General features: G+C 35.6%; 1 protein-coding gene across 5 annotated transcripts in view; it reads right to left on the bottom strand.

Annotated features, from left to right (window-relative positions):
• The window catches only part of PALLD (palladin, cytoskeletal associated protein), a 180,942-nt gene that overhangs the window by 97,019 nt on the left and 65,739 nt on the right, over nt 1–18,184 (bottom strand). For all 5 annotated transcript variants that reach the window (XM_085222048.1, XM_010709482.3, XM_085222049.1 and 2 more), the window contains exons 7-10: nt 17,132–17,273; nt 16,786–16,809; nt 9,898–10,017; nt 8,260–8,602 (exon numbers count right to left, since the gene is read on the bottom strand). In XM_085222048.1, the coding sequence (XP_085078174.1) occupies nt 8,260–8,602; nt 9,898–10,017; nt 16,786–16,809; nt 17,132–17,273 (629 nt within the window). The remainder of the gene's footprint in view (nt 1–8,259; nt 8,603–9,897; nt 10,018–16,785; nt 16,810–17,131; nt 17,274–18,184) is intronic.

Here is an 18,184-nt window from a genome sequence, read left to right as displayed (position 1 = left end):
TAGTGAATCTACTATGAATTTAAATTGTTGTGAACTTCATCAAGAAAGTTTAATGGAATTAGCTTCTTCATTCAGTCTTTAATATTTTGCTTTTGTTTAACTGAAAATGTTAACCAGATTTTAACAGCATTCAACCCATTTTCTTCAATACATTTTCCAATTGCTGCTATCATCCTCTGGAAGTCAAATCAGCATTCCTCAAATGGATTGATGTTTATCAACTGTATCAAGTAGACAAAAACACAGGCACTCAGTAGAGTGAGATAGAGAACTGAAGACTAAGGAGTCAACAAATTAAAGGTCTTTTTGAGTGTACTTTCATTTGCAGACATGTTTTTCTCATCTGACTTGTTATTTTCCCTACTACATTTCACATAATTTCCTTGGCAATAGTCCTAGAGACAATTTTAAAATTTATTATGAACCCTGACAGAAGAGCCTTCTATTTCTTCTGCAAAGTCAAGAGTCCATATACCATGCATTGCCAAGAGTCAGGCACCATTTTGAAAATACATGAAAAGAATGGGATTGCATAATTTGGGAATGAATCTTATTTTGGTGGCCCTGTAAGACCACTTCATGCTGATTAGCTTCTGGCTGTGCCAGAAATACAAGTGGAGTAGAAGGAGAGAACCTGATAATCTTTACAAGCACAGATGGTGACTGTTCCCACACCTTCACTAGGATGAATCACGGGCTAACATCTGTATCTTCCACACTTCTGTACTACCCAGCCTTTCATTGCTGAGTCTGAACTCCACTGGCTTTGATCTCAGAGTATGAAAACATAAAGCATTGTCTTAATTTGATTTAAAAACCACATGGTGCAAAATGCACATCTCAAAGAAAATGCAATAAATTAGTAATTTGCCCATGTAAAGACATATGGAGTAAAGACAAAACCACGGGTTTCAGGTTGTAGTGAGTTGATGCTTCACACTTCCGGGGAAAAAAAAAAAAAGTATTTTATACAGCATGTATATATCAAACGGATTTGCTTTAATAAATTTTTATTGAGTAATAACAGGAAAGTAGCTGAAAGATAAAAAATGTAGTGCCTTACAGAGGTCATATGACTGTTGCCTACATTTTATCTTGGGAGCAAAAATTTGAGACATTCACTAGGGTGCTGATTCCATTAGCTTCACATATGCTAGTTGCTTTCCTGACTAAATACACCATGCCATTTGGTGAGGATACTTAAAGTTTGACACAAGCTAACATGGAGAAGTATTCTGAAGTGCTAATTTTATATTTTATATATCTTTGCATGCACACACAAATATAATACACACACACACACACACACACACACACACACAACGTATTATCAAGTCTACCAAACAGGTGATTGTATCTTTAGTAAACAATTGTTCTGCAGTCAAGGCAAGAATCCCCTGGAGAAATTTTTACACTACCCTTTGAAATGTTGTGTAAACATTGCTAGAATCATGCCCTGAGCACCGTGGTCTTTTCTACCATCCTTACTATTCTTTTTAAAATTCAGCTTGCCTCCCATAATCAAACAGTAGAGTCATATTTCCCCCTTGGTATTATTCCTGCTAGTGCATAAACAAGTTCACTGAAAGTGATCTGTACCCCTGGTTCTCACCATAGTCTGTTTTCTAGAAGGGTTAAATTGACTCCTGAACAGACATCTATTTACCCAGCAACACAGCTCCCTCCACTGGATAAGCCTTTCCTATTCTTACCTCCACTGAAGCCCCTGTGACAGCAAAAAGGCTGTTTATGGCATAAAACAGCATCTCATAAAGCCAGCAGAACAGTACCTGCTTCTCTAGCTCAGCTCTTAGGCCTATGATCTACTCAGTCTGGGCATTGAATTGATAACTAAGAATATGGCTTTAATTGTCTGGCAGATCGGTATTTTTAAACCACAATACCTTCAAATGACTCTGCATATGGTGATCATTTAGCACAAAGATATTCTTCATGCAAAGATTTATAGCAAGCATACTGAATGAGAGAGAAGTGAATACAACTGAATTGTAACCTCCTGTTTCTCTTATCAGAGAACATTTCTTGACATGGGACAGAGTGTGAAAAACACAATTAATGTAAGTAAATGCAAAATATAATAATAGAAGATGAACCTGAGGACAAGGAATGAAACAACAAAGCTTTGCAGTAAAATCAGAGTTGGAAGAAGATTGGAAAGCATTAGCCAATTAAATCACTTCAGTAAAAAATCTGGCATATGTCAGGAGGTAGCAGAGGAATAATAAAAACAAGTAGGTATGTAACTGTAAGGTTATGATTAAACTTCATAAGCTGTTGTATTTTGTCAAGAAATCATCTGCCCAAGTGCGAGCTCCTAGTTTTCCAGAGAAGTTTTTAAAAGCATGGGCAAAGACCTGCAGATAGACTGGTAGGATCAATTGCAGGTAGTTAAATATTTCTGCAATTGGGTAAGTTCAAGAAATAGTTTTGTTAAAGGACACCCTAACAGCAGGTACTGGAACTCTGACAGCCAGCATATGAACATCAGCATATGTCATTAGCTTTGCTATTTTTTTTAAAATATATATATTTTACAAAAAAAAAAAAAAAAAAAAAAAAAAGCAGTAAATAAGCAATCCAGGATTTACCTTTGTTAAATGAATCTTCAAGTTACGTTTTTGTATTTTTTGAAGGAAAGAATGGTAGTTGCTACTAACCATCCCTCATTTTGTTGCAGATTTCAACCCAATATAACGTAGTTTCAGAGTCCCATTCAGACAGAATTTCCACTTGTATATAATTCTGCTGTTTGAATGATGTAAATCGCCTAGTCTTTCGCCCAATTGACATTCACATCATTACATTTATGCCTACTAGGATTATTGAAGTGTCCAGAATACCTCCGAAGTTGTATTATCAAAGAGAACTTAATGTGTACACTTAGCTACAGTGACTCTACTGAACATGTGTTCCAAATATTTTATAGAACAAACACTGGCAGAAGATGCCAACGCTCACCTCTTGTGTTCACGAAAACCAGGTGTACCTCTTCGAAAGAGTTCGACTTGATGCAAGAAAAGGCTCAATTACATCTCAGTTATTTTTCTTAGAAGCTTCTTGCTTGCTTCATGATTAAATAATATTTTCTGTGGTGCAAGATTTTCTTGTTTAGGGACTTGATGAAATGAGCACTATTAGTTTTCCACAACTACCAATGCACAGGACTAATGTTTTCCTTAAAAGTATAAATAAGAGTTTCTCCTCAAAAAAGACTGTTTTTAAACTCAGTCAGATTCATAGGAAAGCTGTTTCACTGACTTATCTCCTTAGTCAAGATACTTGAATTATTATAGTATTTTATATATATATATTATACTATATTATAATATTTTGTTGGGGCTTTTTTTGTTGTTTTAAATATGGGAATTCTATTGAGATTAAGCTGCCTAACACAGCTGTCTAGGGGAATCACAGAAGGTCCCTTCAGTAGGACATAAATAGAAATTGCCTGTTTGCTGAACTTTCTTCTTACATTCAAGGCTTTCTGAAGGTTTGTTACCTTTTTTCCCCTTAACAAATCCAGATGAGAGAATTCAGCTCAACACTAAATTATTACTAGCACACACAGCCTTTCCTCCTACCCGGCTAAAGAATTCTCATCTACTAAGGTTTTCACCAGCCTTTTTCCATATTTAGGACATAGTAAATCCTACCTATGAAACCAAACTTTACTCAAGACAAAGTTCTGAGTGTTACTTATAACAATCTTATAAATAAACGTAATCATTTTTATTATGTAAATTATACTCAAAACCAAAAATCCTTCATACAAGAGTGTCAAGCAGTTCCTAGAATCTACCCTAATACTCCAAGCATATTGAAATGTCTCTTTTGCTCTTCCCTTTATTCAGAATTTGCCAAGAACAATGCTATGTAACTTCCTTGCTCTTAAATTTGGATTGGTGCTCAGGGACATGATTTAGCAGAAGGTTGTTAGGGCACAGTGGTTAGGTTGTGGTTGGACTTGATGATCTTAAAGGCCTTTTACAACCTGAGCAATTCTGTGATTCCATGATTCCAAATTTTTGAGCATTTATTTAAAAATAATTCCCTCTCTTCTTGCTCATATTTTTAATTTATTTGTTGTTTAATTTCCAGGCCCCTTCCACAGAATCATCACTTTCAACACTGACATCACTTCATGCAGGACATGGACAGTAAAATTAGAATGTGCCAGTTTTGGATCATGCTTTCATTTGTCAGTCATGTCCTGAGCAGTGATACTAGCATTTGCTTCAGTGTGCTAGCTCACCTTCTAATTTAGTTCTACTGAAAACTTTGGCCAATACCTCTCTCAGTCTCTTAGATTTATCTTGGTTTTTTTTTTTTTTTTTTTTTTTTTTTTTCCCCTCATTTCAATGGATTCTTGATCAATTTTATACTCAAAGAGCCTGATGAAAAGTAATAAGTCCGTACAGCTTCAAAAGTGGATAGCTATGAGGACAGTAATATAACAATACCAAAGCAAATGTGGTTGTACAGCATTTTCAAAGCCATGTAAATATGAAGTAGGTACACATTATGTTAACTCTGTAAGGGTTAGAATTCAGTGAAACATTTTATGAGCTTGTTTGAAGTAAACAAATAAATAAATCCTGCACTACTGAGAGAATCCACGAACACCCCCTGCAGGAACTTCCTGTTAAAAAGCACACTGAGAACCTCACAGAAAACATTGCTTATTATGTTCGCTTGGATTTGGTTTGCTCAATCAGTTCTAAATATTAAATCCATCCAGTCTCAGTTAGAAGCAAAGAAAATAACAGAAGTTTCAAAAGTCAGTATGCTTCATTTCAATGTCTTTAGTCCAAGGCTATTATAAGACTAGCATAAGCTGTTCCTGCAGACAGATGGTACATTTCCTCCTGTATTTTCTTGTTCAAAGGTGCATCATAAACTCCTTTCATACTGAGCTAAACCTTGCTACAGAAAAAAAGCAAACAAACCCAACTGCACAGAGTCCCTGCCTTCTGACCTTTGCCATCTTTATTCTCCAACAGCATCTGGTTATTTGTGGACCCGCATTCCAAACACTTTCAGCACCAACTGAAAATGAATAAAGTTCTTAGCGCTTAGGCTGAGCTTCTATTTGCTTCTTAGAAATAAAAGCCTAGTTTTGACATCTTGGAAGAAACTAGGAGTAACACTACTTTGGCAACAAAGGTATGAAGGAGACAACAAAGGAATAAAACCAGAACAAGGCAGAAAAGAATGGGAGACCACCTTTTGGAGGTACTAATAATTTACATGCTTGCAGCATGTGTTTGACTAAAAACTTAAAAATGCCCACACACAAACTAATGGCTAGACCTGTGTTAATTTTCCTCCGTTTCCTTGTTTATCCTACTGCCTCGATTATTTTCAACGCTAAAATAAATGAACCTGAAAAACACAGAAGTCCTGTGTGCACAGTTTTGGGGGGGTGTACACTGAGCACTCATGTTTTATAACTTATTGAAGGATGTTTGACTCTTCCTGTTAAAACACTGATTAGTGTTTATATAAGCAGGATGTCTCGCTAGTTCTCTCCATTTACTAAGGGTCAGGAAGCATCACTGCCAGGAGAAGAAAGAAAAAATCTAAAAACTTATTTCTCACCTACCTTTTACCTTTCTTGTTGTGGTTGTCGAGTATTACAAAAGAGTTTCAGAATTGTGTTGCTGCAGATTTTAAATAGCTCAAAGTTTGTTCAGTACCCTTTAACAATATGTTAATAAAGACACTGGCAAAAAGGAAATTTCTCAGCAATAACTACTATCATTTTTAGATCATGTTATTCTTTAGTCTTAAACAGGGAATTGAAGCAACAGAAAGCAGAAGCAGCACAAAAATGGATTTGTCATTTTCATGTACAATTTCAAGTTCCTATACGTTGTTATGTTTTCATCACAGTCACCCCTAGGAATGGAAACAAAAATGGCACTCTACTCCCTGATGAGGCTGCCAACAGCCAGCAGACCAGCACGTCATTTCAATATCCATATTTTTCATGGATATTTTGAGGAACATGAAAAACATGGTTGTCCCATTGCCATGTGGCTTTAAGTTCCTAAATGAGGAACCATGAAAGCCACTGGGAGAAGTGCTGTCTCATAAAACTGGTACAAACAAATAGGATACTAACATACAACATCTGATCCACCTGATTAGTACAAGATGGGAAGCTCTTTTTTGAGGTGAAGCTGAAACAGCTTTCTATCTCTTCAAGTTTGTGTAGTTTTACTATAGCTGATTTATTTTGAAACAACTCAATTACGGCACTTTCACATCAGCAGTATATATTTGTATATTTTTACATGCAAATATTAACATACTAAGCATAAGCAATCTGGAAAATTAGATCTTATTTCTCATAAGATAAATTGTACTTAAATTATTTGCAGTTCTGTAGGAGAGATATTTCTGAAAGCTCACCACCACTATTACCTGGAAAAGTCCAATGTACAGTAGCTGCACAACTACCTCAAACAGTCACAGCAGCAGAGATCAAAACTGTAGACATTTGTTTTTTTGTTGTCAGTTCAACCGTTCTTTCTCTCTTCTCTATGTAAATTCACGTTGCAAACAAGGCATGATAAAATATTGTGTCTTTTACCAATATTTAGCACTACCTTCTTTTAAATTCCATAGTAGTAAAGCACTTGATATTGACTGTTTTCTTAGTAACAAGTGCTAAATTCTTGGTAAAACCAAGTTCATGAGCTGGTAGTAATATCATCTTTCAGTGCTTCAGAATGCATCCTTATAGCCATTCCAACACCTCCTCTTCAACAGTAAAAAGCCATCTAATTCACAGAGGATTTAATGACTAACTGAAATCAAAATCCACATTTCTTTGCATCTCTAGTCTGTGTCAAAAGTTTGGCTACAAGTAGTCATGATGTCAGTCTAAAAACTAAGCACCTAAGCCACTCATTCTCCTTATAAAACCACCAACTGCTTTGTCTTCTTTCAGATAAAGATTGTTTGTTGAACACCAAGAAAATCTTTTATCTTGAGCTCAAGTTACTTCCAACTTGATTAAGATATCTACTATCTTCTGCTAGAAAGTACTACTTCAATTGTTGTTGTTTGTGTTTGCTTGAGAAAGTTCAGTGATAGATCTGGTGAAACATTAGACAGTGATTTTACTCTGCTTTTTAAAGCAAAAAAGTAGGAGCAGACATCATACAATGTAAAGTCTATCACACGGCTTTCTCTCCTTTACCAGGGTAATATCACTCCTGGCAAAAAGCTCTGGGGTGAAATTTGCTTTTAATTACTTTGCCATCTTCTGTCTTGGCAAATGGGTCTTGCGATGAATGAGATGGGTAGAGGACCACCTGGGTCAGTCCACACCTCCCACGTATGCAATCTCCACTAAATGCTATTTTTCCACCATTCTGTCTTTCTGCTTCTTTCATTCCTTTTCTGCAGTTGTCGAAGGCTGCTTAGAACGATAATATTCAACAGAAAGAAAAAGGGAGTGAATGCAGAGAGGGAGCCCTGCCAATTTCTCCCTTAGGCGTGTGTTTTTGTGTCCTCAAGATCAGGAGATGTAGTAAATAGTTGCTAAAAGAACAGTGTTTTTATGTTTTGCAGGATATCCTGTGAAAACGTGAAATTTTGCAAATGACCTTGCTAAGCTTGAAGACCATATTTAGGGTTTTTTTTTTTTTTTTTTTTAAATAATTTATGACCCCTTCTGATTATCAATGCAAGTGAAATAAAATAGCATTTTTACTCCTTTGTCACACTGCAGAAATTCTTGAGGGTAATAGAAAAGTAGAATTTTCCCAGTACTAAAATAAAACCATATATTAACAGTGAAAACCCACTTTTACATAAGAATGTATTGCAAAAATAAAAAAAGATACGTTGATTTTTTTTTTCCTTTCTCCCTTCTTTGGGCTTTCTTTTTTCAGTTACAGTAGACAGCAGAATCAGTTGGATGCTAAACATAATAGAAGAAATTACACAGCCAATACACTCCTGAAAATCCATTACCAAAAAAGAAAAAAAAAAAAAAAGAAAAAAGTATTCATCATAAATATGGCTAAACAGTCTTGAAAAAGGAATAGCATACAAGAATCTCAGGCCACTTTGACATCTGGGCTCAGTGACTAAGGAAAAGGAGCAGAACAACACACACTAATGCTTATTGCTCTTTTAGTGACTTCATATGGAACTTGGTATACAACAATGCATTTTCAACAGATAACAAGTTTGTAAGAAAAGAAAGCAAAGCAAAATACTCACAGCTTTGGTTTGGCAAGCACAGGTGGTGGCTCCTTAGCAGGTGAAAGCAAGACAGCTGGAGATGAGATGGGTTTATCACCATTTGGCTTGCTGTTAATCATTCCATTTACTCCATGAATGGGATGGATCCCATTTGTTTTTTCCTCAGATGAACTGAGATCTAATTGAAGGGCTGTCACTCCAGATCTCAATTCAGTGTTATTTGTTTGGTGGGTCTCTATGTGTTTCTTAGGAGAAAGCTCAAGAGAGCTAAATTCAGCTGGAGGAAGTGGTGAGAAATGGTGGTAATCATCACTGCTGGATTTTCTTGTCAGTGACTCATGAGTAGAGTTTTCTGAGCTGGCTAAAAGAGATCAAAAAGAATAGCTCTCTGACAAGTCATGAAGTGAATAGATGGTTCAGACATGCTGTGCAATGAGCTTGTTTTAAGTGACATCACTTTGCTTTTGTGGAGATACTTTTCCAGAACTGTTGATAATTTATCCTGAATTAGATAGGTGACTGGCTATTGATTTTTGGACTTCTTGAATAAGGAACCTTGCAGATATTTAACAATCTTTTCCATAAGTTCACTCGCTAATTGAGATGGCCTATGGAGCAACAACAGCTGAAACAGCATTCCCTCCTCCTGGAGTCTCAGAATTTAAAAACAAATTATTTTAAAACTCTGAAGGATGTATTTATATATAGCACATTGACAATGGCAGCTGGGTTAGTGCAGTCTGTACGTAAACATACTACAAAACTAAACATAACGTGAACAAAGTTCTGTGTTTTACAAAAGGCATATGCCACCTTCGGTAGCAAAATTTCGTCTGTTTTCATTTTGCCTTCGCTGCCATCTAGTCCCAGAAGCCTAATGCTTAAACATCTGCCAACCTTGTAGCAGGCACTTTTAAAATGCATTTTACATGAATAAAAAAACTGAACTAGGAAGTGAGTCAATATAAAAACTCAGTTTGAACAATCTGAGGTTGACAGTATGATTTATAAATATTCATATAAACACTGATAGGTAGCAATGTAACTTAGAAAGAGGTGTCAGATTATTCTTGGCTGATAGCATACACCAATAGTAGCACTAGGAGAAATCAAGTTTTTAGCATTGTAATTACATGACTCAAATAGTTTCTACTGTCTGAATAGCAAGTCTAGGACAGACAAACAAAGCCAGTTTCATGCATTTACACGAGGTTCCTTTTATCTGCAGGAGTTATATGGCATTTTCTTTCTATCCATTTTTTTTTAAGGGATGCAGTGTTTTATCATCCATCTTATTGGCAATATGGTAGCTGCTTGACTAACAGCTTTTGTTTGCTATCCTCTATAGGTAAGCAGTGCTGAGATGATGCTTCACTCTTTCAGTAGTTCAACTTTTGGAATAGATCTCTAGGAATCAATCTCATGCTATCTGAGAATGAATAAAATCACATTCATCCATCCCTCATCCAACTGCTACTTCTATATATTCAAATTAAATCAGTCAGTGCTGTGAGAATATTCAGAGAGTGGGATGCAGATCTGAAAAAGGAACCCCTGTATTATGGCAGTCCTTTTCTACAAACGAAGTAGACATCACAGTTAAATTAATTATCTAAGACCCACGATTAAAACCTCCTCTTTCCTTCTGTCACATACCTGAGCAAACAGTTAGTTGTGCACTGCTTGTTACTGAACCATATTCATTTGTTGCTGTGCATGTGAAAAGTCCGGAATCTTCAGGAAAAGTTTCTGCAATTACGAGAGTACATATCTCTTCTGGAAATAAGCAGAAAAATAAACCACATTATAAACTGCTTAAGGAACCATGTAATGTTTTGCACTGCATGTTAGAAGAACATCATAAAGTGCTCCTTAGCCAAATGCTGGGCTTCCAAAGGATGTGGCTTCAGTGAAAATCGTTTTATACGAAAAACAAGAAAATCTACCAATCTAGGTCTTCAGAAAGAACATGTCTTGAAAAATAATTTTGCAGTTACTAGTCTGCAAAGTTATTTTACACATGGAATATTTTTTTATGCAGAACACATACTAATTCATACCAATCAGTGTAATGGTTTCTATATTATACAATTAGAACTTGTAAGCTCTCCTTGAATCGATCTACCTAATGTAGGTAGTATGATACTAGTGATGATATTACTAGTATGATACTAGCATGAGTATCACATCATTGCTTCTTTCCCTTAAATTTTCTTATTTAATGAAACAGTTCAGATCAAATCACATTCCCAGTTAAGCCAGAAAGTACTTTGTCATCATTTCCAATTGAACTTTCTATGTAAACAGAATTAAAAACTCTGCATGCACAAGGTATGCCCCTTATGAAGAGTTTGAAAGGATGATTTCCATTTCTGCAGAAGAGACATAGACATATTATGGAGCTGCTGAAAATTTGTTTGTTCTGCTTTGATACACCATCATCTCATATATGCTTCCTGTCTTGATTATACCAGAGCTCTGTTCAGAAAACTTTCACAAAAGCTGGGCTATTCATATTTCAGGTTGAGTCTCAAGGTAATATTTTATAACTAAATCCATTCCATGCTCTTATTACAAACATATTTAATTACCTACATATTATTTTTCCAGATTCTTGAGAGAAGTCACTTCATTTTATCTGTAATTCTAAGTGTTTGCCAATCTTACAAAGGCTCACAGTGTAGCTAATCTAAATAATCTTAGAATTTACACAACATGACACTGTTAAGTCATGTTTTGTTAATTAATCAGGATTTTCTTTTGATTAAGCTCATTTTCTAGTCTCAAAACCAATCACAAAAAAGCACTTGATTAAAAACATACTTCGAAGTTTAACAAAACTACTACTTCATTAAAAAAAAAAGAAGAAGAAAAAAGTGTTTTGAAGATTCGTATGGCATCCCAGATATTATAAAACAGTAAAATAATCAGTGGAAAATAGCTAATAAAAGCAAACTGAAGAGTGCAGTAAAATGCTTCAAACTCCATTAATTTTCAGATGAAAATTACTCTGTACGAGACATTCAGTAAGAATAGCCTCATTTCCTTTAGATTAAACAATGAAACATTTTCTAGCTTTTTTTTTTTTTTGTTGTTAGAGTTGGTTTTCTCTTTTTTCTTTTGTCACTGTGATTCTTAGTTGTCACTGTGAATGGGCAAACCACTGTCTCATTTAGAAAGTTAACAAAAAAAATTATGGAATATTTCCAGTTATAAATGACAATGTATCCAAGAACTTAGTGTACTGGAAATGGACTAAAAATGAATGATTGACTAAAGACTTGGCGCAGAGCTGATTTTCAGACAGCAGAACATGGTGGTGGATTTTTTTTTTTTTTTTTTGGCAACACAAACCAGTCATTCTGTATAGCTGTAAGAGGCATGTATGGTAATACTGTAGCATGCTGGATCTTATCTGACCTAGATGAAGATTAAATGACTCATGAAAGCTCTTATCAGGAAAGTAATGAGTAACACAAGCTAGTTTTTGAACTACTGAGATCAGCTTTTTTTAGTCTTAGTGTGTCCCAAGCAGTTTAAGCACACGTGCGTACTCCTGGATTGAAGTGGCTCTGGGGATGCAATCTGATACGTGCAGCCTTCTAGTTTCCTGTTAAATGAACAACAGAATTCTGAAAGCTGGGTGAAAGAAAAGCATTTTCACCATGCTAAGAACTGCTATTTGAATGAGGGCAAAGGTGCTACAAAATGTAACAACCAATGGAATTTCCATTTTCCACTCAGCATAGCTAATGCGTACTGTCCTTTCGGTTTTGCAAGTATGACCACGTGAGATGAGCAGATCTTTACTCTTCAGTGATAAAAGAATTCTAATGGATTCAACTGTGACATAGCTTGTTTACTGAAGCAGTGCATTGGAAAATTATGCAAGGTAAACTGCAGTAATACCTGCGAGACAAAATGAAATTAAATTTGTAATGAAAAGCTTAAAACTCAGTCTACCTTGCTGGATGAGCAAGCTGAAATATATTTTCTGCTCAATCATGAGAAAACCAACTAAAATAAAAGCAATATTAAAAAAGGAAAAAAATTAAAGGAGAAAGAGGGAGAGAACTAATTCAAAGGTAGATTAGGCTAAAAGCATGTGGGAGCACCACAACACTGTTTTCTTTAGTCATTTTGCCATCATGCCCAAATCAAGAATTTCTGACTTTGCTAAAAGGCTTACCATTGTGGAAAAGGTAGAAATAATGTTACAAAATTTTTATGTCAAACCAGTATTTTTTATGGCTACATAATGCTCTGAGTACTTATCTAGTTTTAGATCCTGACTTATATAATCAGTTTTCTTTCTGTTGCTGCGCTAAGTAGCATCTGATGATCTGAAGATGTCTGTTTTCCTTCCCGGTAATCATCAACTGACAAGTAATTTCATCACAAAAATGGGTTCCAGAAAGCAGCTCTGAAATGCTGTTCTCAGGGCCTTAAAACATATTTACCACTTGACTACACTAATACAAAAGCACTCTGTGCACTGAAACATGCAAAATGGTTAGACATGCAAGCACTCGACTATTTTGTCAGTTGCTCAGAAAGATTACATTTTACAGAGTAATCCTTTAATGGTTCGTGAATCTGTGAAGAAGAATATTCTTTGCTAAGACTGAACTTCACAGATTGCACAGATTCACAGTTCTCTAAACTATGTCAGGGTTGTATGTGTATGCTGATCTACCAAAGCTTCTGTGCATTGAATTCCATCAGCTATCAGAAAGCTCATTTTCCTGGGGGAAGGAGTTCTGAAACATATATTTTGAGTTTCAAACATTGTGTAAGAATGAAGGGGGGATTTCTAAGGGAGTGGGTTATTAGAGGTGGAACTTGCAGCAGCCAGACACACAATCACAGCAGCACAATCCAAGAGAAATGATGACTGTCTTTTGAGATGCTTTTGGTGAACACATCAGGAATCGTGTCTGAGAAAAATAAAAACAAACAAAAAACACCACGTATATGTGGCAATTCCCTGGCAGCTTAAGAAAAATTACTTCACATAGTTTTCTTCTTGCATGCCATCAGACCATTGTTTTAAATGTAATTCAATACAGTTTGCGGCTGACTCCAGACAGCTGAGTAATGGTCAAAATATCAACAGCTGGCAAATGATTCCATGGGATATTTCATTCTCAGGCAGCCAGTTCTTTGGAGGATTCAATCAGTATGAAGTCAAAATGTCAAAGAAAGAAGTACAGAGCAGGTAATGAGACAAACTGCAATGTTGGCTTTAAGTAATCTGACTAACTATTAATTCACAAAGCAGTCTGCAAGGATTTGTGATGCAAACTGATTTCTGTCTAGACAGAATGAAGAGTGTAAAATACATTAGGGTAGATAGAATGTACCAAAAAAAAAAAACAAAACAAAAGAAAAAATCCACCCTAAAAAACTCCAGAAACCCATAGAATAGAAAAACCTCTTGTTTCCTAATTTCTTATTTGTGAGGGTTCATGGAAAAATTCTCTTTTAAATCGTTAACACCAACCTAAGAAAGGATAACCAATGTTTTTTAACATTGTATTTATTGACATCTGGACTTCAGTTCACAACTAACAATGTCACACTGCAACTAGTTATAATTTGTGCAAAATTCAACAGAAGATGTTACACTTGGAAATAATTTAAGAAATCATACCAATCTCTCAAAACTATCAATACTCTTCTAGCATAGGCATGTTGATCTCTCTACTCAGTCCTGCATATATCCTCACCATCTATACAAAGTAGTGGTGTGTTTGCTTATGAGAAATTTCCTCTGCTGGTATTATTTTGTCTGGTTTCTTAGAATACAAATTGCATTATAAACCAGCGTTGTACCAACATGAAAACCTACTATGTTTCTGAAACCCATTCAACTTCCTGCTGCAAAAATTTCAAGACTCTTGATGACATCCTAAACAACAGTGTAACTTATTACTAATATTACACTTAAGACTCTGCTTGTCATTTACATCAGAAGGAAACATTTTGTGCATTTTATTAATTTGCATCCCATCTGCATGCAGAACTTCTACACAGAAAAGCTGACAAGTGTGCTGTTATAGATTTTAATGGAATGTAAGACACTGCACAGTATTTGATGGGGCTTACTAGGAACTATCCACACACAAAAAATGAAAGTTTACTTAGCTCAATGAATCCAGGGAAAACAAAATACCAAACTGAAATCCATACATTTCAGATAGCTGAAAGTTGCTTATATGTTACAAGACTTAAAACTATGAGTTATCCTCTCCCAGAGTCTGCAAGCCAGGCACCATTCAGCAAAATCAACACGATAATACATGAAAGGGCTAGGAAGCTTATGGTCTTTTTTGTAGTCCAAATTCCACCTTCTATTCTGTTTCAGTTAGTTGCTATATTATTAGCTGTGTGAGCTATCATGAATGTTCTTACTTGTTTCACAGTAATCTCCAGTAGGCCATAGAAATCTTGCAACTAACAATAATGAAAATTACTTAGATGACCATCAAAAATATTCTAGTAAGAGACAAAATATACAATTTCCCTTGTTTTCAACTATCCACACAAAGGAATTTGAACCTATTGTCTTAGGTAAACATCTGCTTGTTCTCTCCACTAGTTAACACTGCATTCCTACTCTAAAACACTTAGGTCATCCAGTACTCCAAATATTATAATGTGTAAAAAGGATTGGGGGTAAAGAAAAATTTCCAAAAATAAGCTAACATTATTGATGTTATTGATGTGTATGAAAATAGAATCACAGAATCACAGAATCACAGAATTGTAGGGGTTAGAAGGGACCTCTAGAGATCGAGTTTCAAAGTAGACATTTAATAAAATAAATACACAAGATATGCTAGTAGACTTCACAGAAACTTTTGCTTAAAGTTGAAATCCTTTCAGATAGATAGTTTTCTATCATGTTAAAGGAGGGTGTGAATGCAGTCCAAGTGATTGTGCGGAGAAGAAGCTCCTAATATTAGCAATGAGCTAGGTAAACCAGGTGCTAGTTTCACAGCATCAGCAGATTAAATCTAGAAAAGTGGATCTGAGAGATGCCATTATTTGAACCAGAAATAAGTTTATCTGGGAAGGAGAAAAGAATGAACCCCATTTATTTATTTATTACGTTAAATAAAATTGCTTATTTGGGAGGCTTATTTCATTGTATATATTATGGGAGAATGTTCCAAGAATGACACAGAATTGAACATACTGCAACACAAATCTATTCTTCTCATTTCTGTTCACATCCAAACGCTTGATAGGATATTGAAACTCTCCTAAAAGAGTTCTGTACTGAAACTTACAATTTTTAACCTTAAATTTTGAGTTGAGACTATAAGCTACCATTTTTTTGCATCTCACATCTCACATTTCAAGTGTCCATCAAATCAAATCATTCCTTCACATATACTTTGGGCATCAGCTGTTAATAGAAGTGGTGACAGAACAAAATTCATACCACTGTCAGAATAGACTGTGCATGTGTGCATGTGCCAATCACCAAATAAAATTAGGTGCTACAAGGAAATAATTTTGTGGCACACTAAGAAAATCAGTGAATAACTGAGAAAGGAGAAACCTTTTTCCCCTTCTTTCACTCTTCTCCCTTCCATGAGTGCTTACAGAAAGCCACATTTCTTCTAGAATTAACCCGTCACTGCTTTTCCTCAGTCCATACCTTCAACAGCAGCTCTGCTAATTTACAGATATCATTTCTGAGTCTGTTCTCTCTGCACTCAACACTGCTAATGCAACTCCTCAAAGTTCAAAACATGCACACATAGCTAATGTCCTTCAGAACAAAGACTGTTTGGGAATATCCACATCTAAAAATATTCTTTCTATTTTATCTTTCTACTCTGCTATTAAATCTCTCTCCGTGCATATTTGAGCACAACCAGTCACCCTCTTAAATAAAGTGGTGTAGTAAGACTACACCACTGCTCTACTTCTACCTGTTGACTTAGGAATACTAACACAAAGAGAAGCACACCCAGTCTTTTAGCATCTCTACTATTCAAGGAACTACAACAGTATGTAAGTGCAAAGGAAGCAGCCAGAGAAAACCAGTTGTTGGAAGAACACTTTTTGCTTTCTTGCTGAAATGTAGAACTTTTGTCTCATAAAAAGGCTAGAAAACTATGTGCCTTTCTTCTGGAGAAAGAAAGACAGCTCACATCTGTCAACCTACACTGGCAAAACTAGCATTTAGTGGTTGGGTGTTATGAAACACTTATAATTGGTGTCATAGAATTTTGTGGGATATTTTTTTCATCCTTTGCAGCATGCAAATTACTCATTTTCTGAGAATAAAACTTGCTTAAAAGTTTTGGCTGTGAGGCTCTCCTTACTGGTCTAAATGGAATTTACTGTTTAACTTATAAAGGAATTGATGTAAAGCCCAGTGTGGAGTATGGAAGGTGTGATAAGGAAACATTGTCTTTAAGGGGGTTTCATGTTACCAATGCTCAGCAGAAATCTTTTTACATTTACAGCTTCTGTACAAACTCAAAGAGCTAGTGAATCAAGAGATATTTTTAATATGATTCTTACCAGGTTCAGTTGCAGATCGTGGCTCTGCGTATCACATCATAAAAAGGGGAAACAAACAAGAAAAATGATATTAGAGATTATGCTAATAAACAACATTATACTGAGTGAACACATACTGAAATGTTGTAGACAAGTACAGAATCTTTGCAGAAACATTATGAAATAAATATGACTAAATGTTATATTGGTAGCAGTAGTTCAATTATTACTACTAGCCTTTAGCCATTATAATCAATGAAATGTGAGGAAGAGTGGACTCTATCCAAAATAAATTTCATGATTATTCCACCTTCCCCAGCGTGCCCCATATCAGAAGTCATTTAAAAGACTTTAGTCATTGCCTTACTTTTTTGGAGAATTCTGAAGTCTGGAGAATCTTGAATTTCAATGCCCTGTCGAAACCACTTAACATGAATGGGAGGGGGTCCTCTCACCCTGCATTCCAATACCACTACTTGTCCCTCAGATGCTGTGGAGTTTTGTAGTTCCTGAAATAAAGCAATCACAATTCAAATGAACCAGGAGCGTTTCACATTCTAAGAAATGTCTTTATGTTACCATCTCGTATTCTTTTTTTCAACAGTCGTGTTCTGTGAATGTTACTTTCACTCTGATTACGTTTATTGTATCACCTAAAAAGGACTAAATAGTCCATATAATGCATACTATCCTGTAGAAGCATTTAATTTCTCAGACCACAAGAAGTGGATAGTTGTGTTCTCAGCATTCCTCCTACTTCCACAAGACAGAATGAAAATCTGCAACTAGGTACACATTGGTTGACATGGTCTTGCGAAAATAGCTGTGCTGCTTTCAGGTCAACCTCTAAAATGTGTAATTGCTTTTTTTTTCCGAGCCAGTTATAAGCATCCAAGCAATAGTAAATGACAGATTAGGATGTATTAGCATGTGTTGGATAGTTTCTGAGGCAGTATTACGGCTGTATTGAATTGCTGCATACATATGAAGGACCTTTCAAGAAGACCTCTAGAAGAGAGGAGAAGCTCAGTACTTTATGTAACAGAGTTGACAGGAGAAAGTCACTATGTTTGCCTTTCTTATCCATCAGAAAGTTATGAAGCAAAGAGCCTTCTTTACTGGCTGTCTCATTCCCTTTCCCATTATTAATGAAGTTTTGATAAAGTGTTAGGAATTGATGCAACATCACGTGAACTTCGAAGCTCAGCGTTATCCCTACTTACTATTTTTAGGTCTCTTTTTAATCAGATTAATAAGAATTTTATAATAAGGAAACCTAAAGTCTTTTGAGTTGTTCCCTGAATTTTATATACAAAGAAATTTGTGTAAGGAAGCTGCATAAGCTTTTTTTTTGTTGTTGTTGTTCTTTATAAGTGGTTCATTCCTTCCGTAATTAAAGTGGATTTTGTTTGGCATATGC

Source organism: Meleagris gallopavo, chromosome 4 (genome assembly GCF_905368555.1).
Source record: "Meleagris gallopavo chromosome 4, MGAL_WU_HG_1.1, whole genome shotgun sequence".
Classification (NCBI taxonomy): domain Eukaryota; kingdom Metazoa; phylum Chordata; class Aves; order Galliformes; family Phasianidae; genus Meleagris; species Meleagris gallopavo.
The sequence above is the reverse complement of the archived record's forward strand: the minus strand, read 5'-3'. Positions and strand labels throughout refer to the sequence as shown.